This window comes from Branchiostoma belcheri, unplaced genomic scaffold, assembly GCF_001625305.1.
Source record: "Branchiostoma belcheri isolate BF01 breed outbred unplaced genomic scaffold, Haploidv18h27 scaffold13, whole genome shotgun sequence".
Lineage (NCBI taxonomy): Eukaryota > Metazoa > Chordata > Leptocardii > Amphioxiformes > Branchiostomatidae > Branchiostoma > Branchiostoma belcheri.
Genome location: NW_017802713.1, coordinates 1396522 through 1420241, shown reverse-complemented (window position 1 = coordinate 1420241; position 23720 = coordinate 1396522). Strand labels below are relative to the sequence as shown.

Sequence of the window (23720 nt, the reverse complement as noted above, 5' to 3'; positions counted from 1 at the left end):
CAATTATCTCAACTCTCGCGAGATTCGGGCAACCCATTGAATGCTGGGATTTCTAGATTTCTATGGTGCCCCGGGAATATCGCGGCAGCTTTTCAACCCATAACTCCGATATTCCCTTAGATCCTGAAGTATATTTATCATTTTTAGACGTATGTTGGATTATACAAAGTCTGAGCGAAGTATCACGGAGATGGCAAAGGTATAAGTTGTGGAAAAGTCGTCCTAAACGTTGCACCGATACTGCCCCCCTCCCACACTGATTTTTGTTTTGGCAGTACTGTACTACTGTACTTGGATTTTGGACGTTGAAATATCTCTGTAAAAATCGGGATGTCTGACAGGGTGATGTCTGACGTGACGGCGGAGTCCATTAAGGTGATCGCGGAGTCTGTCGGGATCGGACAGCTCCCTGACGAGGCGGCCGCTGCCCTGGCAGAAGACGCGACGTACCGGCTGAAACAAATAACCCAGGTGTGCAGAATAATAATTTTTTTGTAGGACCTCTGCAAAAATATTATGTTACCAGTATATGAATTAAAGGACAGATCAATGTTTGAGACAAGTTTTGTACAAGGGTTCTCTAAGATGTTTTGAACGGTCCAGTGTCCTGATGTATAATTTTTTTAAACGTTACATCAAAATAACGTGCAGGTATATTTTCATAATTTATAATTTTTATGCACATGTGGCACCCATTTTGTTTATCAAATATTATTATACTGTATTCACAGGAGGCGGTCAAGTTTATGCATCATGGGAAGAGGAGGAAACTGTCAACAGCTGACTTTGACAATGCTCTGAAACTGAAAAATGTGGAAGTAAGTAATTTGTGTTTTATACATTTTGTATTTTTTTTCTGATCATTTCTTACTACTTAATTAAAAAAAGTGAATGGACAAGAAATTGTAGCACTTAGAAAATTAAAGAATTCATTATATCAACTAGAAAGGAAACAGTTGCAAAGCAAATGCACAATGTTTACTCTCATCTGCCGAATAAACATACCCCCGGAATAACGTACCCCCCCCCCCCCGGACAAATCTTCAAAATCAAATAAACATACCCCCGGAATAAACGTACCCCCCGGAAAATTACCAAAATTGACGGGTAACCTGTGTCTCTTGTACTAAAATGCGCCCTTACTGATATATGCACAAATCTTTAACTGTTATTTGCTATTCGGAATTTAAATAGACAAAAAAAAAGAGCATTTAATATTTCGTATTTTGATGAGCACCACCCATGACAATAGAAAATTCAGTCGAATTTATGCACGCGGTGATTGCAAAAACCGGCCCGAAAATGACAAGTTTCTCGCTACAATACGCGTTTATAAACATCTTCACGTCAATGATTTGTCAATTTTTTTCACACGAAGTTGAAAAAAATTAACTGGTTTTCAAAAAATTAATAAACGTACTGTGCAAAATAAGAACGTACTGGGTGGATGTTCGGGCCCAAAAAAATAAACGTACCCATATGTTTATTCGGCAGATGAGAGTACCTTCAGTTACCACATTAATAGATATGGTGACAGGAGTCTAAATCCCTCCTGCTATAAAATTGCAACATGATGTAGCCGACACCAGTTACCATGGTGACAGACATCTGGTTCAGGTCATTGACCTAATGTGCTTGGAGAAGAGGAAAGAGAGCAAAATCAATACTGTAAGTCTACAAATTTCCGCGGTATATTTAGATTCGCGGAATTCGCGGGGACCTCTGTACCGCGAATCTATTTCCCCGCGAATATGTTTTGCGTAAGTGCGCCCCCCTCCCCACATGCATTAACGACGGTAAGCGAAACACAAACACACGCAACAAACACAAATCACTGCAAATCAACTTTATTCTTAGCAAATGTACGTATGTTGAGTACCAAAATCTTTTTAAGTTATACTGATGTCAAAAAATTATAATATTATGAGACACCGAATCGCGATACTGCGGCACTGGCCGTGTCAAACGTGCACCGCCGGACAAAAATCTCTGTGTGCAGAGCGCCAGCCATGCGCGCCCGGGCGCTTGAAAATTGCGGGCACATCGGGCATATCTACAAATATTTTGATTAAAAATATAACTGCTGGTATCTGGTTATGTTAGTTGATTCTCTTTTGCGCCCTGCTTTGCGGGCGTTTTTTTATTGTTTGTCTGTTTTGCTGGATAGAAACGCTACCGTGGGCCGCTACAAAACCGAAGGCGACCTTTGCATACTTCCGGGTTCAAAATCTCGCCGAAGACGGCATAAATATTTTTAGTAATATATATTTTCCCGAAAGATTCTTTCGATTATGCATTTCTTCACTAGAGTATCGATGTGTAGTCGTGGAAAATAGCGTTTTAGCGCTTATTTCCGAACAAAGAAAATTGTTTACACGTGCGTCAGATCGATCGTCAGCTATACCACCGGCAGTCTCGCGCGGTGCACGAAACAAATTTTTGCGCCGCGTTTTAGGATATAAATGCCGGAACACGAACTTTTATTATTTTAAATATACACTTTACAAATTTTTCTTTGAAAAATAGCCAAGGGGAAATCGCGAATCTAAAAATACCGCGGATTGTCCATTTTCCCGAAACCGCGAACTTTAGGCCCCGCGAATCTAAAGAGACTTACAGTATGTTTTCCTTTGGTAAACATAATGATGGCTAATTTCTTCTACTTTGTTGTTTCCCACAAAGCCTCTCTATGGTTTCCACGCGGAAGAACACATCCCGTTCCGTTTTGCGAGCGGTGGCGGACGTGAGCTGCACTTCTACGAGGAAAAGGAGGTGGAGCTTGGTGACATCATCAATGCTCCCCTTCCCAGAATTCCACTGGATGTCAACTTGAAAGGTGTGCTTGTTTTATCACAAACTTAAATTGTAAAAATTTTGAGACAGATTATACCCCCTTGTAAGATGTATTCTCTATGTTAAAAAGTGTATTAAGAATCAAAAATGGTTGTTGGTGAATGGTAAATTATAGAGATTCTTTATTGACTCAACAATAAATAAATAGTATCAAATGATATGATAATGTTGATATCATTTATTATGAAACCTTTTCCACTGCCCCCCTCTCCCAGCCCACTGGTTAGCCATTGAAGGAGTTCAGCCATCCATTCCTGAGAACCCTCCTCCAGGTTAGTATGTCTCTCAAGTAAAAAAAAAATTACTCATTCATTTGTCCATTCAGGCATTCACTCATTCATTCACTCACTCGGTTAGTCATTCAAAGGTGCATGACAAATGGATATTGTTGACTTGTGAGTTAATATGTTTACTGAAAACACCCTCCAGTTTAATTTGGGAGTTCCAGTTTAATTTGGGAGTGGACTCCCATAACTCCACAACCTTAAACCCAAATGGCTTACCATCACATATGCTAAGTAAAAATGATGTCAAGAATACGTAGCAGCCATTGATGACCCCCTGGGGATTAGTGCAATTCTGCAGAAATCTGCAGAAATCTGCAGAAATCTGGGAACCTGAGCCAGAAATCTGCAGAAATCTGGGAACCTCAGCCAGAAATCTGCAGAAATCTGGGAACCTCAGCCAGAAATCTGGGAGCCTGAGCCAGAAATCTGCAGAAATCTGGGAACCTCAGCCAGAAATCTGGTTAGGTCTTCCAGAGTTTTTGTCAAGTGTGTCAAGAGATAATGTGTTTGCCTTCAATTTATGAATGTCCTGATACTGGGAAGCAGTTGTTGTGGCTATGCAATATCATACAGAAATGATACAGATTCCACCTGATGGTTGTGACCACATGATTGATTGAAAAGTGTAATGTTTAGGCATGTGAAAGTGACATGGGTTTCTGCCAACATCAGCTTGGATTTGCAGGACTATCCTGTGGTTGTCAGACAGTAAAAAAAGTCAGACAGTGAAAATCCCATTTGTTTCAATTACACACCAGATTAGCTGCTAAGCCTTTGGAGACCCTGACACCCCAGTCCAACAATGGGATCAGGCCTTTTGGACTGAAGATAAATCATTTTGTGTCAGCTGACACATGGCTACTCCAAGAACTTATAAAGCACATGCGGTTTAGGGTCCATCTCTTTAGGGACCATCTCGGTCTATTTACCTAATTGATAACAAGGCATGGCAGATGAGGGTGTCACAATGATGCGGACATGTGACTTGACTTACATGTAAGTCGGGTGCCAGTCCTCCTTTTGCCACCCGAACTACAATGGCTGCCCAGTAGCTTCTGTCCTGCATCCCCTTTCCCATGTCCTGAGCCTGGAGGTCAACGTCCCTTGCCCAATGCCCATATGTGCCCCTACTTATAAAATTGAAATCCTTGCCATGGGTTACCAAGACTAACTTTTTGAAGGGTAGTTTGATAAGTCTTTTTAATAAAAAAAATGTACCTGGAGAGGACTTCTGAATCCTATTTCCCTTAAGTTTGTTTGATCCAAACTTGCTCTGTCAGGGACAAAAATCAGGCTTTTTACAGACCTTAGGATACATTGTATGTTGCTTTACTTTAATGCTTAGACTTCTGTGTATGTACATGTTGACATCTTATAGTATTACATGTCCATGCAAGACAAACTGAAACGAAACACCACTATCGTATAAAAGGAACAGAGCACACATGCACTATTTTTGAGGGACTAGAGAAGTTACAGATTGAAGATCATAGCCTGAAATAACATCTGTTTGACCTCTGGGTCACCCTTCCTCTGCCAGGGACCAATTCTCCCAAGTGGCTTGTCCCTTGAGCCTCAAAGGTACCTGGGCATACTAGTATGTTGCCCAGACCCCAAGCTCAGACATTTTCTGGTACCAAGTGAAACCCAGCACATAGAGACCACTTCTTACATGTAGCATAATAAGAAGTCACAATAGAGGACAAGAAAAGAAGACTGTGTGTGATTGGTAAAACAAAAGGGTAAAACTTTTAACAGTACTGCTGGATTTTAATAATAGAGGGCCTGCATGCCCTTTTTCGTTAACCGTTATGATGGGCTATTTTAATTTACCGTTAATCGTTGCCGGCCCGCTCTAATTCAACGTTAAGCGTTATCGGTATATTCATCGTGAAGCGTTATTGGTCGTTTTAATTCAACGTAAACCGTTATTTGTCATCCTAAATTCAGCGTTAAGCGTTAATGAATAATTCTTCGTTACGCCTAATTTTGCCTTTCAAAGTGCAGGAAAATGCGTCATTGAAGGTTTAAAAATACAAAATTTCCCGGGGGAGAATGCCCCCGGACCCCCCTACATTGCTCGCGCCTTTGGCGCTCGGTTCATTCGACTCTAGCCAGTACCAGTTTTTGGTCAATTACCGGAAGTTTGCGGAGAGTTACAGAATCTTTTTTGACAGGCAAAATTAATAAAAATCTTGAGTAAAAATATGAAAACATCAGAAGGACCGACAAACACTCTCAACACCATGATTTGCCTCTCAAAATGCGGGAAATTTCGTTTTTGAAGGCTTAAAAATCCTAAATTTCCCGGGGGAGCATGCCCCCGGACCCCCCCTAGATTACGAGCGCCTATGGCGCTCCCCTTTCAAAATCCATCGGTAAAACTGGGCGAACGGAAAAAAGTCAAGCTGGGTAGAGCCCTGGCCGATGTCGACTCGGACTCCCCTTTATTTGTCGACGCACTCGGGGACCAGGGCAGGTGGGAAACACAGGGAGCACATACCTTCAATGCGTGCTTCATTACATGTAAGGTATACGTAATTTTGTCAGTGATCACCTTTTCTCACAAAGCGAGATACCAAATCCAGTGCAGCTCGAAAAAAAGCCTGTCAATTTACCGTTAAGCGTTGCCGACCATCCTGAATTTACCGTTAAGCGTTATCGGCCCTGCTGAATTTACCGTTAACCGTTGCCAGGACCCCCCATGCAGACCCTCATAATACTCAGAATACAACACTAGAAGTACAACAGTGGGGGGGGGGGTATAGGCGCTACTAGCTGATCCTAATTCTTACACAGGTATCTTAGGTTTCTATATATTATATTAGCCTTTGTGTAATTCAGTCAACTTTGGTGCGAATGCAATGTGAATTAACAGTATTCGAGTATTGGAGTTGCTGTCCTGCTTGTCCATACACATGTAATACATTCACTTTGTCCATGTTACCATAAGGCCATGTTGATTTGATTAATATGGATGACATCCACGCACGCATGAATTTTCGGCCGTTTCAAAAAAAAAAAGTTTTCAACCATACTGTAAATCGTACAAAACAGTTGCAAAATGAGCAAAAATATACCGTAAGTTACAAAAAAACCATACCAATGTCGTAGAATGCCAAAATCAAAGTTAACGAAAAAAGACGAAATTGTTAAGAAATTAACTTGACGACTAGATTATTCGCCAAACCATATTCTGTCTCATTTGTTCAACCCTCATGACCACGTAGATTTCATAACAGAAAAAAACTTTTTTTTTGCAAAAGTTTTTTTTTTTATTCGCATGCGCGCATCAATTTTGGGGTTCCCGGAGGATGTCATCCATATAATCAAATCAACATGGCCTAAATGTTACATCTTACAACTGCACCTTTGTCTACTAATAGTACTATGTGAAAAAGCACCTCCAGTGTTATATGTATATGTTACATGCATGGTAACAAGTCTTAAAATAAAGAATAAACGAGGTACAATGTCATGTAAATCAGCAACAGTATAGCACTACATGTACACGTACATAAAGGGATGCACTTTGAAATTCCTTACAAGCACTCCCCAGTTTCAAACTTATACTAAGTGATGAAAACAGTTATATACATTTAATATCAAAAGTTTTCAACAGTGTCGAGAGCCAATCCCTCTCCCTCCACTGCTTTTTACCTCCCCAACCAAAGTCAGGTACCCAATTTACACAGTCCCGTGAGTACAGAGAGCATCTCTTGCAATCAATTTAATCGGTTTGCGCAAAGCTTTACAGGACAATTATACATGTATGTACCAATTTTACCTAGTACATGTATGCTTGTATGCTGGAAATGATGTGTTGCTCTTAGGGCACTAGTTCAATACCCGGAGACCTGGTACTGCAACCTAACTATTAGACACAGGTAATACAAGTCAACTGTGACTAATTTGGAGCCGATGTGTACAGGCTGGAGAGTTGAACTTTTGAGTAGAACTTCGTGTTTAAAATGTCTAGCTACAGTTTGTATTTATAGAGAAATAACAATGAAAGGCCCATTAGAAAAGTAAAATGCTGGCTGCTCATGACTGTGCAGGGACAGAAAAATACCCAACATCTAAAACCAGCACCACACTTCTTGTATCACAGGTCACCATGAAACTAGGCATATAAAAGCCATCTGAGGTTATGGATTGGCCTTGAAAATAAAGACCAAAATGAACTGGGTTACGATTAGTGCATGGAGAGAGTGCAAGCTCCAAAGAGAATTCCGAAGACCACTTCCTGTCTATGCACACAAACACACTGTGACAATATTAGGTGGACAAGGGATTTGGGGCTGAGATTTACCAAGCTGTTGCAAGATATGTGATATCCCAACTGGCCATGGGGTCTTTGCCTAGTATGGAATAGATGATTTTGTCACCTTGAGGTGCCACAGTGTACGTACATTTGTACTTCAAAATAAAACTAGAAAGTACACAACAATCATACAGAAACAAACTTACACAGATATGATGTAAAACTGCTTAGAACAATAAAGCAATGTATCATATAAAGTATTTTTTCTAGTGCAAATCATTCTAGTACAACTAGAATCAGTGTTACCAAACTAGACGTTAATTTCACAAAATGGTTTCATTTCTGCAACTACACGCATTCCTACCTGCACTGTTAGTGTCATTTCTACAAGAACAAAAGCTGAAGGCTTCCACATGACATATCTAAGTAACAATGTATCTAGTACACATGTACATTTTGGTACATTTCTTGTCATGTTGACCATCACCAGAGGGGAATTTTTTTTCTTTAAAATCAGGGAAAATCAACAAATGTAAATACTTCTTATTGTAACTTGTAGTAAGTTGTACCAACATCAACGATTGCAAACACAGGCTAAGTTGTTTAAAAAAAATAAAACTGCAGATAGATTTCGAGAAATTGTCCAATGAATTTGAGGGGATCGACAAGTCAGCTAAGGCTTTGAATTCAGAAAACTTGAAACACATCCTTAGAGGAGGTTGGTCAAAAATCAGGTGACCTATTGACACCAGTCGGGAAATGCCAAAGACTGAGGTCACCTACAGTAATTCAATCATCCGATGAGGCAAATGTGCGAGGTGAAGCTGTCAGCATGATTGAGAGCAAACTGTATAGGAAAGCCCTGACCTACATGATTATATAATGTATGATGAGAACTTGACTTTTGGGTACATGTAGCATAGTAGGTATTCAATTTTACAAGTAGCCCAGCCGTTTTTCGCTCCATTGCTCCAAGGTCAAAGACTTTGAGACTTCTCATATATACAATAGTTACAGCATAACACAATAATTATTGCAAAGTAGATGTAAAGTACCTCAGATATTTTGTCTGTTGGGTATCTTTAAGATATAAATATATCTATTAAAGAGAGGTATGATCATATGGTATGAGGGGGAGAAGCACCACTATGGTAATACTACATGTATTGGCTGTCCTTAGGCCATAGGAAGACAGCAAACCCTAAATCTAGTTGAAAGCATGAAAAAACAAGCTAAACAAGAAACCACAAGATGCCCTAATTTTCCGATTGGAACTTTTGAACATGACTAATGGAAGTGACAAAACTGATACAGATACATGTAGTATCAAAGCCAACAAGTCTTTCCTTTTTGTAGAAGAAGGATATTGGTAGAATGTATAACATTTTCATCATTGATGCAAATCTCACAGTACCACAAGATAGAGTCAATTCCGTGGAAAGAACCAGTACACCACAATGCACCCAGTGACTTTGCCAGGGGCACACTGTAGCCTTCAAGCATCAGTGGTGTGAGGGAACCCACAGTCCCAGTGGTGATGATCAGCTGTATCACTTTACCCGTCTCCCAGACCAGGGTTCAGACTGCGGTCACAAGTCCATATCACAAGGCACCAGGGTTGAGAGAGGGGTCAAAACATGCCATTCTTGTGCCTTATGTTTTTCTAAGGTCACTCTGTGGCCATCTCACCACAGGATGGATTATAGATCCTCAACAGTTCGAATTTGTACCATGTATCAAGGTATACATGACTGTATGTATGCTGTAATTACATGTAATACTATATACATGTATATATACACCTAAGAACTTTGCTTGAACACTTTACCTGTTGAATAATAAACTACACATTTGGTGTAATGCGAAGTCTTTCAGGCAGAAAAATTGTTTTTAAATGGTGCTTAAGGTAAATATACCTATTTGAAAATTCTTCCATTCAAGTTTCAAGGTGCAGCTTTTAATCTCTTCATGTATCAGCTATAGCAACGGACTGGCTGCTTCTCAAAGGGGAACAAATCTCCAGAGGCCCTCCAGCCAGATTGAAACACTGAAGCTTTCCTATTGGTTATATGCTGCTGGATTACTGCATTCCTATTGGCTCTGAGAAAAGCACTGTTAGGTTTTAGCGGGAAAATCAAGCTGTTTTTTTTACCCTGTTACAGTTGCTGTCCTTAGGCCATAGGAAGACAGCAAACCCTATAATCTAGTTGAAAGCATGAAAAAACAAGCTAAACAAGAAACCACAAGATGCCTTAATTTTCCGATTGGAACTTTTGAACATGACTAATGGAAGGTAGTGGGCATCATTGTGACACCCTCATCTGCCATGCCTTGTTATCAATTAGGTAAATAGACCGAGATGGTCCCTAAAGAGATGGACCCTAAACCGCATGTGCTAGTTCTTGGAGTAGCCATGTGTCAGCTGACACAAAATGATTTATCTTCAGTCCAAAAGGCCTGATCCCATTGTTGGACTGGGGTGTCAGGGTCTCCAAAGGCTTAGCAGCTAATCTGGTGTGTAATTGAAACAAATGGGATTTTCACTGTCTGACTTTTTTTACTGTCTGACAACCACAGGATAGTCCTGCAAATCCAAGCTGATGTTGGCAGAAACCCATGTCACTTTCACATGCCTAAACATTACACTTTTCAATCAATCATGTGGTCACAACCATCAGGTGGAATCTGTATCATTTCTGTATGATATTGCATAGCCACAACAACTGCTTCCCAGTATCAGGACATTCATAAATTGAAGGCAAACACATTATCTCTTGACACACTTGACAAAAACTCTGGAAGACCTAACCAGATTTCTGGCTGAGGTTCCCAGATTTCTGGCTCAGGCTCCCAGATTTCTGCAGATTTCTGGCTGAGGTTCCCAGATTTCTGCAGATTTCTGGCTCAGGTTCCCAGATTTCTGCAGATTTCTGGCTCAGGTTCCCAGATTTCTGCAGATTTCTGCAGATTTCTGCAGAATTGCACTAATCCCCAGGGGGTCATCAATGGCTGCTACGTATTCTTGACATCATTTTTACCTAGCATATGTGATGGTAAGCCATTTGGGTTTAAGGTTGTGGAGTTATGGGAGTCCACTCCCAAATTAAACTGGAACTCCCAAATTAAACTGGAGGGTGTTTGAAGCAAAACATTGTTTTTGCTCTGTTTCCTCTTCTTCTTCTCCAAACTAATGAGGTCAATGACCTGAACCAGATGTCTGTCCCCATGGTTACTGGTGTTGGGTCATGGTTACTGGTGTTGGGTTAGCAGGAGGGATTTAGACTCCTGTCTGACCATACATATGAATGTTTTTGAGTAAGAATTGACAGAGCAGACCATATGCAAAGGTAAACATATTTCTTTATGGAATTATTAGATAAGTGAAATATTTCGATCTGTCCTGACCAGTCCCCAAGGAGGACCAGCATGCAGCTGACAGGCCACCCGGGGTCACCGCAAAGCCCCCTGGGAAGGATGGGACCAAACCGGCTGGGAAGCCTGGCAAAGCTGAGGTCAAAGGTCTTCCATCAGAGGTCGCAGGGGTCAAGTTGAAGCCAGTCTTAACTCATGAACTATCTGTAGTAAGTTTACCAGACAAATTAATTCAGTTGTATAGTAATACAAGGGAAAAACAACTTTTTACCTGTGTACCGTACTTTGTAATGTGGATTTCAATGAAAAAAATCAAAAGTACCTTGTGACTGTAACATACACTTTCTTGCAAGTGTAAAGAAATGTTGTTGTCACTTTTTCTAGGAGCAGCAACTGTACTACAGAGAAATTACAGAGGCCTGTGTGGGCTCATGTGAATCCAGAAGAGCAGTAAGTACATATTATTCAGGTTTTATATTTTTCTGCCTACCCCCGTAATCAATAGAGAATCCATTTACATATACTCGAGTTATCCTGTTCACAATAAAAACGACAAACACAAAAGGTCCACTGCAATAACGTAGGGACCCCACCCATGAGGCCCATCTTTTAACTTGACCTTGGTCTCCCCAACGGTAACCTGCCTGCCAAAAATCATGAACATTGAACCATGTCTTCAAGAGTTATGCCGCAGTCTCCCACACTATAGCAAAGTGATTTCTTAGCCTTCTTGACAAAGACAATTATGAGTATGGATTCTCTGTCCTTTCTTTAGCCCTACATGTTTATCCTGGTCCTATCCCAAAGATCATTTGTCCAAAACAAAGCCTGACATCTGCAGTTTTGTTGTTCTTTCCTAGGAGGCGCTTCAGAGTCTGGCCACAGATCCTGGCCTTCATCAGATGATTCCCAGGTTCAGCACATTTGTTTGTGAAGGGGTGAGTGAAGTGATGCAACTTATCATTCAAATTAATGATATGTATCATTTTTATTTTGTAGTTCAAGATGTATACATATTGGTATCACCTACAGGGAGATTTCATAAAGAGATATGAGGATATACACATAGTATAAATGTACATAAATATAAACTCCCTGGCACTTTTGATCAATTGCTTACGTCACGTATCAGTAAAGTCTCGTGTGAATAAGGTCACATGTTTGTAACCCGAAACTCTCGCGAGATTATGTTGTGAAGTGATTGGTCATTAATTATCCTGATGAAGGCGACAGTGGTCGTCGAAAATTTGATCGCTCTGTAACTCTTGTGTAACTCTTGTGTTGGAATAAAGTTCAATGTTTTTACTATGGCTAAATTCTTGTTTCCCTTGCCAGGTACGTGTGAATGTGGTGCAGAGTAACCTGGCTCTGCTCATCTATCTGATGAGGATGGTCAAGGCACTGATGGACAACACCACGCTACATCTGGAGAAATATGTAAGTAAGAGAGCTGCACTTTTGAGTCACTCTACTAGGGGGCGCAAGTGACGTACTATCGAAAGACAAAGTTAGCATTTGGAAGACGGTCCAGTCATAATTGTCCAGACAAGGGTAGCAGAAGGGCTTCCAACTCCAAGATGTTGGCAGGTACAAATGTAAACCTTTTTGGTTATGCAACAAAGACCTGTATTATTCAAGATTGGCTTAACCTTTATTCAACTGAAAGAGCCGTTTAGCTACCAATGCTCTATTGGTTATGGGGTTAGGTAGCAGGGTAGCAGATAGAAGGTTATAAGCATGAAAGTTCATCTGTGTTGGTATACTTCATTATGATGAAAAGGCTAAATGTTATGTCCTACACTAAGTAAATTGGGACTTACCCAAATTTTTGGCCAACTCTGTCAGCCCTGTTAACGGAATGGACCCATCTACTGCAGCTTCCGGGACGTGACTTCAGAAACACATGTCAGATAACCTGTGTTGCCCCGGTCTCTGTTCAGTGTTGCATGGTTGGCCCAAATGTACACTGCCTCCTTTACTCCTTTAGAATGTTATAAGCTTTAGGTCCAGGAACAAGCTGTATTAGTACTACATTAGTCCCTAACATGAGTGTGTGTGTTCTGATAGCAAAGTTGGTTTAGACTTAGAGGCTGCAAGGAGGAAAACATACCACATTTGCTGGCATTCGTGCTCATTAACTGATGTATTTTGCAGCTGCATGAGGTGATTCCAGCTGTAGCCACCTGCATCCTGAGTAAACAGCTGTGTCAGCGGCCTGATGTGGACAACCACTGGGCTCTGCGCGACTTCGCAGCTAGACTTATGGGCAACATGTGCAGGTTAGAAGTTTGAGAGAAAAATAACAGACACTTTAGATCCCAGTGGAGGCCAGAAAGTGTTTTGAACAGCCAATCTCTCCATATATATGGCTGTTTTGTTTACTCCCTTTTGAAAATACATGTAACGTTTGTTGGCTTATTGGTTAGTTCTTTTGTATTTTGTATCGAATGTAGATTAAATGTTGCTTGACTTATGATAGAGCTGAAACATTTTTTTATCCCCCACAGAAATTTCAGTTCCAACATCAACAACATCCAGTCACGTATGACAAAGACTTACACAAAGGTACGCAAGAAAACAACTCCTCTAATCATAATGGAAATTTGCTGTCAATGTTTTAGGATATTCATCTTGATATCATAGTAACTTAGTGAACAAGGAATTGAAGACAAGTCTATAACATTATTTGAAGTGAGAACTCACAGTACATGCTGCATTTTCAGATTTTACATGATGAGCACAGTCATCTGGCGACGAGATATGGGGCCTTGGCAGGACTAGCAGAAATGGGGCATGACGTAAGTTTGACTTTCTTTCCAGTGTTAGGCCTAGGGAAAAAAATGTTGTTTCCACATTATTTCCACCTGAGTGAAGTGAGGAAAGTCATGTAAAGTGCCTTTTCCAAGGGCACAAGATTGGTGGCATCAGGTAGGATTTGAACCCGGGACCTCTTGGGTCTAAGCCGAACACTACCATTACGCCACACGACCCCACTCTTTGCAGGATCACGAAATACTTCTGTAATAATACTCAAGTATTTTCCACTTTCTCCCAAACATCACACACAGGTGGTGAAGTCCCTCCTGATCCCTAAGCTGAAGGAGGAAGGAGAGAAAGTGAAGACGTTGATGGAAGGACCGGTGCACAACTCTGTGGATAAGACTGCAGCAGAACACATTCGGGCACTGCTGTTGGTAGGTGGTATCCCTGTGGTGTAGTGTTTAGGGATCCTCATTCTAGACCTGAAGGTTATGAGCTGCAGTCCCACACAGAGCATTGGTTTTGGCTTGTTTTAACATTTTTTTGAAAGAGGAATTTGGTAACAGGTTACATGTACATGTACTTCAAATGTTTAAAATCACTGTGAATGCTCACAGAACTTGTGAGAGAATATCTTGTAATTGTCATGTAATTGTAAAAAAATAAGTAGATATGTTGTAAAATGTTCTATTTCAATTTGTTCAAGAGTTTTGTTGTACTTATTTTATCAGACTTAAAGCAATATTATGTCAGATTTTCACTGTTTTAAACATCATTATTTTACACATTTTCTTGCACTATAAGTCTACCTGGGTTCATAACGTCACATTTGAGGAGTAAAGGATCAACTTTGTTTAGCCACAAAAACATGTTGGAAGCTGCAGAAGATACCCAAACGAAAGTCCTGTTTGTTTACATAATTTATCATAAAAATTATTGGAAATGACAATCTAGATGAGAAAATTTCAATTATTTTTGGGGCAAAATCTTACATAATTTTGCTTTTATTTCAGGGGCTCAATAGTTTTTCATTGATATCTGTCATGTGTGATTACTAGTACATCTAAACTCCTCAGGAGTTGCCAAAAGTATAGTCATGACAGTCACAATAAACTTGTGCTGTTTCAGAAACACTGTGCCCCAGTCTTAGCCAAGATCCGACCTGGTCCAGACAACCAGGAACAGTACAAGACAGACTTTGGTTACCTGGGTCCACACCTGTGTGCACACGTGGTGAAGGCACGTCAACAACAACAACAACAACAGCTTCAAGCTACAACAACAACAGCAGCGGCCAGTGTTGTACAGAGACCAACCTTACAGATACCACAGGTAAGGGTCTTAGCTGGGAAGTTCATCTGTGTTGGCAGAATTCATTTTGAAGAGGGATATTTAAACTGCATTTTCAAACAAAAAGACTTGGATTTAATCAAATTTTCGACTATATGACACAGCTCATCCTTACCCAAAACTGATGTCATACAGTCTACAATTCTTTAATATAATAATGATAAATGCTTTAATGGTCAAACATTACCCGTGTAATCGCAGCCTTTTATAGTGCTGAATTGTTGCATGGTTTACAATCACATAATACACATGATACATATAACATGTTTGCTCCGCACACACTTTTACTGGAACTGCCGCAAGGGTCTGTGCGGCTGCCATTCGGCACCACAAGGTGACCTTAATACGACTTTCCCCAACCAATAGTTAGGTACCCATTCACACCTGGGTGGAGTGAGGAAAGTCGTGTAAAGACTACTTAAGTGCCTTTCCAAAGTGCAAAATGTCGGGGCGCATGTCCACTGTCCAGACATGTCCCGGGTACAACTCGAATCGAACCTGATCTCACCATTTCGTACCACTACACCACCCGACACCACTTTGTGTTGAAAATTACAGCCAAAATATCCTTCTTTATAAGTAAGTCATTGTTTTTACACTGGATTTGAGCATACTTTCTGGGAAAAACATTTGTGTTCTAATACTAATTCTATTTTTTGGGGGCAAAAGTTTATTTAAAACAAAAATCAAATCCCTATTTAAAACAAAAAGATAAATCAGATATCAAGTTACAGGAATAGTACATTAATAACATGTATTCATGGTTTTTAGGTGCCCTTTTATGTTTACCGAAGGAAAACATATTGTTTTTGCTACGTTTCCTCTTCTTCTTCAAACCAAAAGGGTCAATGACCTGAACCAGACTGTCTGTTACCATGGTAACTAGTGTTGGGTTATATCATGTTACAATTTTTTACTTTTACAATCCCAGTATATTCTAGATAACTTTGGCCACTTTTTCCTTACTTTAATTATGTACCAATTTTTGTTCAACTTACAGAAATCAGATTGGGTAAGTTGTTCACTTTTTACGTTGCCAAAAAATTCCCACAGCTGCTTCAAGACTCGCTGTACTTCATGAATCCAAAGTGATCAGGACTTGATTGTCGTTGTGTCATCACAAGAGCAATGTCACCCAATGAAAATTGCTTTTGCAAAACGTCGCTATTTTGCAAATGCACAAAGCTTTATGTAACAGCCATAGGGATAGGCTTACCTTTCCTCTGCCAAACCTGTTTTCCTAACCTGTATTTTAGTATATCGTTTTACAGAATTTTTTTTTCTTCCTTACAAGGCCATGTTGATTTGATTATATGGATGACATCCTCTGAGAACCCCAAAACTGACGCGAGCGTGCTAATAAAAAGTCTGGCGAAAAAAAAAGTTGCCTTCATTATGAATTCTACATGGTCATGAAGGTTGAACAAATGACTTAACACATAAGAGTATGGTTTGGTGAATAACAGAGTCTTTTTTTCCATTTCTTCGCATTTTCTTCTTCTTTGGAATTGATTTTGGCATACTTACAACATTAGTATTGTTTTCCAATATTTTTTTGTACTGTACGGCATATATTTGCTCATTTTTCAGCTGCTTTGTATGATTTACAGATGGTCGAAAACTTTTTTCTTAAAATGGACAAAAATTCATGCGTGCGGATGTCATCCATATAATCAAATCAACATGGCCTAATATCAATAGAACACACCAATGACATGCATTCTTGGTGCAGTATGCTTGTACTAAGTAGATGTGTTTCTGTTTTTTTTCCAGGGGCGTGCGTCCGCAGTCCTGAGCGCCATGGCGGCACCCCGTACTCCAACCCCCCAGGCCACCACCCCCTCCGTCCTCACCATCTCCCGACCCTCCACCCCTGCTAACCCCCCCTCTACCCCCACCACTCCAACCCCAGGTACCCCCAACCCTCAGACAAAATACATCATTGTTTCAACAACAAAGGTATTTGTTATATCTCCGTTATGTTCTGCACTGCACTGAAAAGGAGCTTCTAAAATCGCACTGCATGGCTTGCATGACTCTAGAGTGTTAGCCTCCACCAGGCCTTTCTACGGAAATACGGATCATAGAATTCGGCAAAAAAGAGAGTAAAATTGGCCAAACGCGGCCCAGTCAAACCTACAAGGCGGCCAAACTCCACCGGCAAATATTCTCCTATATATAGCCAGCGTAGTTACTAGTAGTCTGCTAGAGACTACTAGGGTGTGCTCTGTAACCTGCATGCTGTCTTGTAATAATGCATGTGCAGCTTCAGCTGAATTTCTTTCACTTCTTTGCACATAGTGGTAAGGCCACACCAATTTAATTTGTGGGTTCTCGGATTTTGTCAGAAAAAATATGAAGTGACACGGCGAAAAAAATAAAAACAGACCTAGGCATCCTATGATAGTCCCAAATGCTATGATAAGAGCCATGAAGTCAACATACCAAGCTGGTTTGTAATTCAAACAATGAATTTAGAACTATTAATCAAACCACTGCATTGGTAGATGGAAAAACTGTAACAAGTCTGAAGAGAAGGGACTTTCTTTAACCGTTGGGACTGAAATATGAGCATTTTGGAGTTGATTCAGAGCCTGAATTTTTTTTTTTTTTTGCAATCCAGGAAGAAAGGGAACAGGCGAATCTGAGAATCAACAAATTAAATTGCTGTGGCCTAGTGTATTGAAACATAAAGCATTTTTAACTTGAAACATCAAAAATACTGATGCCATAATATTGATGCTGAATGCTGTATTGTATTGTAGTGTCATTGTTGCACTAAAGCCTACCAACTATAGTGGCACCATTACTACAAAGTACAATGCTTAGAGATACGCATGCCGAAGCTAAGTGAAGCTGTGTCAGTGTGCCTGCAAAACTGATGCGTTATGCTCAGGAAGGACAGTAAACATATTTTTTTACGGGAACAGAAACAGAACAGTTGAACCATGAATGTTTTTCTTTCTGCAGGCGTCTACTTCTACTACTCTCCCTTCTACAAGTACCATTTCTAGCAGTGGACTGGCTTCCAGTAGTTCGTCAGCTGCTTCTACGATTGTGAAGTTCGTCTCCGCGGCCCAGGGAAGCGCGAGCGGGGGAAGCGAGCCACGAGTTCTCGCCCAGTTACCTTCCGGACAAAAATACGTGGTGGTTTCGGTTCCGTCTTCCGGCCAGACCACCACGACATCGCAGGGGAAGACACAAGCCGTGGTGGTGATGAAATCTGAGGGTCAGGGGTCACAGGGTCAAGGGTCAACTGTGGGGATAACCTCTGCGGCGGGGACCCTGGCACAGTTAGCGACCAGTTCAAGTCAGGAGGGCACGAAATCGTCGTCTGGAACCATTTCCAAACCCAACTCTTAATTTTTATTATCAACCTACAAGTGACACTGTAAAAATTGTGCAAGTATGAAACTGTTTATTTTCTGTTAGGTCCAACAGATTACGTCACTTACACTGACACTGTTTTCTGTCATAAAACTGTTTTGCTTGTATGAGGTACATGTATGAAAAGGGTTGACTTGAAGAAACAGTATGACGATTTTACAATACGGAATTCTGGTTGATATTTTGACAATATTTGGAGGTATTATTGTATGCTTGGCAATGCTAAGTTCTACAACACTCATTAATGTCATAAGAAAGGAATTCGTTTTCAAATTTGCATAAGGTAAGGTCTACTTATCAAGCTCTCCCTACTTTTTACAGTTTAATTTGCTTATACATACATGTACATGTATTACAGTTAGTTATCCATGTACGTTATATAAAAGATTAAGCAGCTGTGATCTAACTATTGAGGAATATACTTGTATATGAATACCTATATGTGCAGTTGTGAGACCTTTGTCATTTTTTCCATTCAAACAAGGAACAGATTAAGTAAGCTATTTTGACCCTATCCTAGCTTTCAATTTTAGTACATGCATGTTTTGGTCCTTAAAAATTTGTATGTTTACCTCAGCTTCCTCTTCTCCAAACACATAAGGTCAATGACCTGAACCAGACGTCTGTCACCATGGTAACAGGTGTTGGGTTACATATCATCATGTTGCAATTGTATAGCAGGAGTGATTTAGATTCCTGTCAGCACCATATATAGGAATGTGTTTGAGTAAGAAATAACAAATCAGACCATATACAAAGGTAAACAGAATGCATTTGCTTTGAAATGTTGCCTTTGTAGTTAACTTTGTAATTGCAAAATTCTAACTATTTAAACCCCATGATTCACAGCCAAAGTGTCCCAACTGACTGTGCCGAGTACACCAGCTGTTTTCTGGAAGCGGAGAGAGAAGCAGTTTTTCGTCGCCAGCGATTTTTCCTGCTTCTCCTCTGTAGTACGGGCGGTTTGAACTCGTCAGTGTTGTCGTTGAAATCTTTCTTCAGAACAGTTTTCCTGAAGAAAGTTCTTCCTTTGTCACAAATGTCGTCAAATTTCCCAGAAAGCTTTTCGATGGGTGTTCCCTCAGATATGTCAACCACCTTGCTGTTCTGAAAATCTCCAAATTTGTCCAGTTCTATGATGAGTTTTTCTGAGAAGCGGACTTGTTTCTTCGGAGTTGACTGAGGATTCGCTGCACACCTTAAAGAGGATCTCAAAGGAACTTCATCACTTCCCTCGCCTGTTCCTTTGATGCAAATGATTTCATTCATGTCTGCAAGTGTTTCAGTAACTGTCTTGTTTTGCTGACTGTATGGCAACATGAAGATATCATTGTCACTTGCCTGTCCAGAATGTTCTGCCAAGGTGCTGTCATATCCATTGTCTGTTGTTTGAGATGATGGCAGTGATATCAAGAAGGAAGAGTCCCTTCCGTGACCATCTAAGGTGTCAAGAAAGTGTTCTTGAGACTTCAGTAGCCTTTCTTCTGTCTCTTTGAAATGCTTCTCAAGTTTTGGGACCAAGGCTTCAAGATCAGACTGTTCTGTGGACTTATCAGTTATTCGAAAGTCTTCATTAACCACTTCAAAGTGTTCCTGAGACTTCAGTAGCTTTTCGTCTGTCTCCTTGAGATGATTTTCAAGTTCTGGGACCAAGGCTTCAAGATCAGAAGGTTCTGTGGTGTTACGAGCTTCTTGAAAGTCTTCGTGAACTACTTGAACAAGTTCCTGAGTTGTGTGGTTGGTCTGTCCCTCAGTGACGTCATGTGTGGCGTCATTCAGTTCACGTGACTGCCACGTGTCCTGAGGGCATGTCTTCTCGACATCGTCCGATAAATATTCCGCTGTAGGAATCTCGATTGTTATGAGTGTGCAATTGTCTGTATTAGCAGTTTCTTGTATTTCTGACTTGTGAACATTGATACTTGCAGGTGCACACGGTAGATGGTTAGTACTGAGAGTGGACTCTGAGTGACGACCAGTTTCGTCAAAATCTTCGCACGGAAATTCTTCAGTGTCTTCATCACACAGTATAAAGAACGCCTCTTCTTCATCGTACAGAAATGTTTCTGTGTAGTCATGGATTGTTGCGAGAAAAACTCCCATCGTTGCTGTAGTGGTAGTAAACTCTTGGTCAACCTGAGATGTTTCTATTCCTCGTGCTTCTGCTTGAAATGCGTTTACGGAAACGTCGCTTCTCCTTTTCTCTTCTAAGTTGATTTCATCGTGTTTTTCATGGAAATAATTTTCCCTTTCCGCACATGTGAGTGCGCTCGCTTCAAATGGTTCCGTTGTATCGTCGAAAAGCAAGTCGCACGCCTCTTCCGAAGCTGAAAGCCACTCAACCTGCAGAGGACGTATCATTCCGCTAGGATCGCTTCTTGGCGATGACCTTGTCTCTGTTACTGTGTGCTGCCCGCATATCGTGTTTGTCTTGATGTACATACCGCGTCAAGGTGAAAGACCTAGTAAAATTCAACAATAGAGACTTTGAGATTTTTGTCAAGAATCACGATAAAGAATTTCGACTAAAATACAGACACTCTGAGTCTGGTATGGTCGCCTATGGAATGGTCATTTGCATGTTTCAACGGAGTGCAGCTTTTGGTTTTTACTGAATGAATGAATGTGTGGCTGTAATACAACAATACTACTACTACAAAACTAAAGTATCTTACAGTAATTACTACAAACAACTATTGATAACAATATATGAGTTACAATAGCGGCCATGTATTGATGGTTTGGTCTCGCTTATGGAATGAGGTACATGTACTAGTATACAGAAATTGACCTATGTAGGCAGATATGGGAGTTGGACACGACAACGATATAAGGAATGTATCGTTCTGTGTGCCAGATAGGGTGAACTTTGGTTGTCTTGGTCGTAAGACTTTTTTTTACTCGAAATAAGGCCCTCAGGCGGCACGTGTTGACCCGCAAGACCTTAAACATGCCTCCATGCTACATTCACTCTGCCCACAGTAGCTTTAGCTTTGTATATTGTCCTTTTTCCTGATTTTAAACCGAATTCCTCACTACATATTCATGCATAATGCACATTTGCTCTATGGTGTAGGTAATGGGCGATGGGTTGTTACTTTGTTTTGAATGACCCTGAGTTAAACCATGCATGGTGTGCTGTGCCCTAACCTTGACTCAGGACACCCTTGCATTCTCTTCTTTCTCACATTCTTGCGCTTTGCTGCACAGAAGAATCTCCATATTTTTACATTCTCCCCCAAATTTGGTCAAAACATTGCAATTTATATTCCTTGCCCTCTTCTAGGATCACACTACTAGTATACAGTACGTTGAGTTAAGTCCTGAATATCCCACCCCTATGTCCTAATCATGCTTGTGTTTACGTGCGACTAAATGACAATTCGAGCGTATCCTTACCTTCAACTGGGTGCAACTGGTCAGAAATAAGTCGCCAGGGACATCTTCGATTCGTCAGGGTTCTGGATAAAGATTTTCTTCCAATATTCCTAGTGTACAACTGAGAGCTACAGAGATCTGTGTGCTTCCAACCAAGCTCTTAAACTGGCTCTGGGTATTTAAATCTGCCCTCGAAAAACAGACGCGGACGGTTAAAAACTTGTCTGACAACTTTTTGATGACCCGTAATGACCTGCCCCCGAAGGCAAACTTTCTGAAAACATACATGTCCGCTTACCGTAAAGTCAACGTATGGTTGTAAGTTTGCAACTAGGTCCGCCTTGATCCGAACTGAAAAATGTAGTCGACGATTTGAGCGTTTTTTTTGTGGGGCTGACGCTTTTCATAGGCTTTTACGTAATATACCTGGAGGGTATACTAGAAACAAGTCAAGCTGTTATAGATTCTGAGAAGCCTTTCTTTGTATATATCGTGTGACGTCACATTCAGTAGCCTCATTTGCAGGCCTCCGGGCGGGTGGGAGTTTTGATAGCCTCTATACAGGCTTCGGGACTCGGGCGGCTGGAAAGAGTAGAAAGCGGCCAAATAGAGAGATAACATGCCAGGGGAGTTTGTCTGCTGGTAGAGAACATTTTGCCGGGTGCTAATCTTTCCAGCCGCCTCCAGAAGCCTGGTAGAGGCTAGGAGTTTTGATCATACTGCGTTTTGTAAACTTTTTAACGCGTTCGATCCTTTGCCGGCCATCCTACAACCAACCGCCCACAGAAGGTTTGCACCTGCCATGGATCGCAGTATCAAAACTCCCACCCGCCCGGAGGCCTGCACAGGAGGCTAACATTCGGATTGCATTGCGATGTGTTCCATTTTCTTTGCATCATTTTCTGTCACATATTTCAAAATGTTCACCATATAAAATATACTCTTATTTTTATTTCTAGAAATTCTACATGAACATTTGCTGTATATACACAGGAGAGGAGGAATTAAAAGAAACGCGGAGAGCAACAAGGGACAGATATATGCACAATGTAGTGATCTAAAATGAACTGACATGCTCACACACTGCCTCCTTGTGATGTTGGAAGGAAGAACACCCTGGTTATACCTAACTTGTATTTACATGTGACTAAATGTAACCTTCCTGTATCCCCTGAAACATCTGTTTTGTTGTTACTTTGCCCTTTGATCATGATTTTGGTAACGTAGTTCACGTTTTTGTTTTGAAATCCTGCTATTCCTATATGACCTGCCAATACACAAAGAACTCAAGACCTCTGCCCAAAATACCGCAACAGCCGAACGCTTTGAAAGGCTTGTGTTCAACACCGAAACCCGCGCTCAACAAAGAGTCTGTGACTGCTTTTTACATTTCCGAAACTGCGTCAGAAGTACAACGCTAGCTTTCCCAGATGGTCTGTTCAGTTCCCACATGTTTCACTTCAACCAAAGGGGCGAAGCAAAGGCTGCTAGGACAACTCACCCGGCAAGTAAAGCAAAGAAGCTTCAAATTCCGGCTGGATTGTTTTTGCTCTGTTTTCTCTTCTTCTTCTCCAAACCAATGGGGTCAATGACCTGAACCAGACGTCTGTCACCATGGTAACTAGTGTTGGGGTTTCATCATGTTACAAATTTATAGCAGGGGGATTTAGACGCCTGTCACCATATATGAATGTGTTTGAGTAAGAATTAAAGGCATCCAGTGCAGTTTTAAGGGCTTGGAAACCATACTTTTCAAAGTCAATATTCTAGTCACTTATCTACATACTAAGTTGAAACAACACGGTCCCAATGCGTATTGACATTCATAGAACAAAAATGCCCAAAATTCTGATGAAAAGTGGTTACTGGAAGGACCTGGATCGATTTTTAGGGTACCACCCAAAAAATAGATGACTAATCTTGGGGCTTGTTTGTGCAGCTTAAAGTGTTTGCAGCTTAAAGTATGAAATATTGACAGGTTGACTTATTCAGAATATTTCCAGTTTTGCCGCCCTGAAATTGCATGGGATGCCTTACACGGAGCAGACCATATGCGAAGGTAAATACAT

The 23720-nt window shown here is 40.8% G+C and overlaps 2 protein-coding genes across 2 annotated transcripts; one reads left to right on the top strand and one right to left on the bottom strand.

The window, feature by feature from the left end:
• The first annotated feature begins 52 nt into the window (after positions 1-52).
• LOC109463969 (transcription initiation factor TFIID subunit 6-like) lies at positions 53-18891 on the top strand. Its single transcript, XM_019760890.1, has 15 exons — positions 53-471; positions 732-818; positions 2683-2836; positions 3069-3125; positions 10813-10985; positions 11161-11226; positions 11637-11714; positions 12112-12213; positions 12931-13055; positions 13284-13341; positions 13500-13574; positions 13845-13970; positions 14665-14868; positions 16660-16845; positions 17857-18891. The coding sequence occupies exons 1-15, from the start codon at positions 331-333 to the stop codon at positions 18247-18249; spliced, it is 2025 nt and encodes a 674-aa protein (XP_019616449.1). The 5' UTR covers positions 53-330; the 3' UTR covers positions 18250-18891.
• A 52-nt stretch (positions 18892-18943) lies between these two features.
• On the bottom strand, positions 18944-20634 carry LOC109463674. Its single transcript, XM_019760526.1, has one exon. The coding sequence runs from the start codon at positions 20632-20634 to the stop codon at positions 19117-19119; it is 1518 nt and encodes a 505-aa protein (XP_019616085.1). The 3' UTR covers positions 18944-19116.
• Between the last annotated feature and the right edge of the window lie 3086 nt (positions 20635-23720).

Bases quoted from the DNA above. Each gene is read 5' to 3' on its own strand.
- LOC109463969 (XM_019760890.1), top strand. From the start codon at position 331: ATGTCTGACAGGGTGATGTCTGACGTGACGGCGGAGTCCATTAAGGTG. The intron at 10,986-11,160 runs GTAAGTTTACCA...CACTTTTTCTAG, and splicing joins TAACTCATGAACTATCTGTA to GAGCAGCAACTGTACTACAG. The intron at 16,846-17,856 runs GTATTTGTTATA...TTCTTTCTGCAG, and splicing joins TCATTGTTTCAACAACAAAG to GCGTCTACTTCTACTACTCT.
- LOC109463674 (XM_019760526.1), bottom strand. From the start codon at position 20,634: ATGATACGTCCTCTGCAGGTTGAGTGGCTTTCAGCTTCGGAAGAGGCG.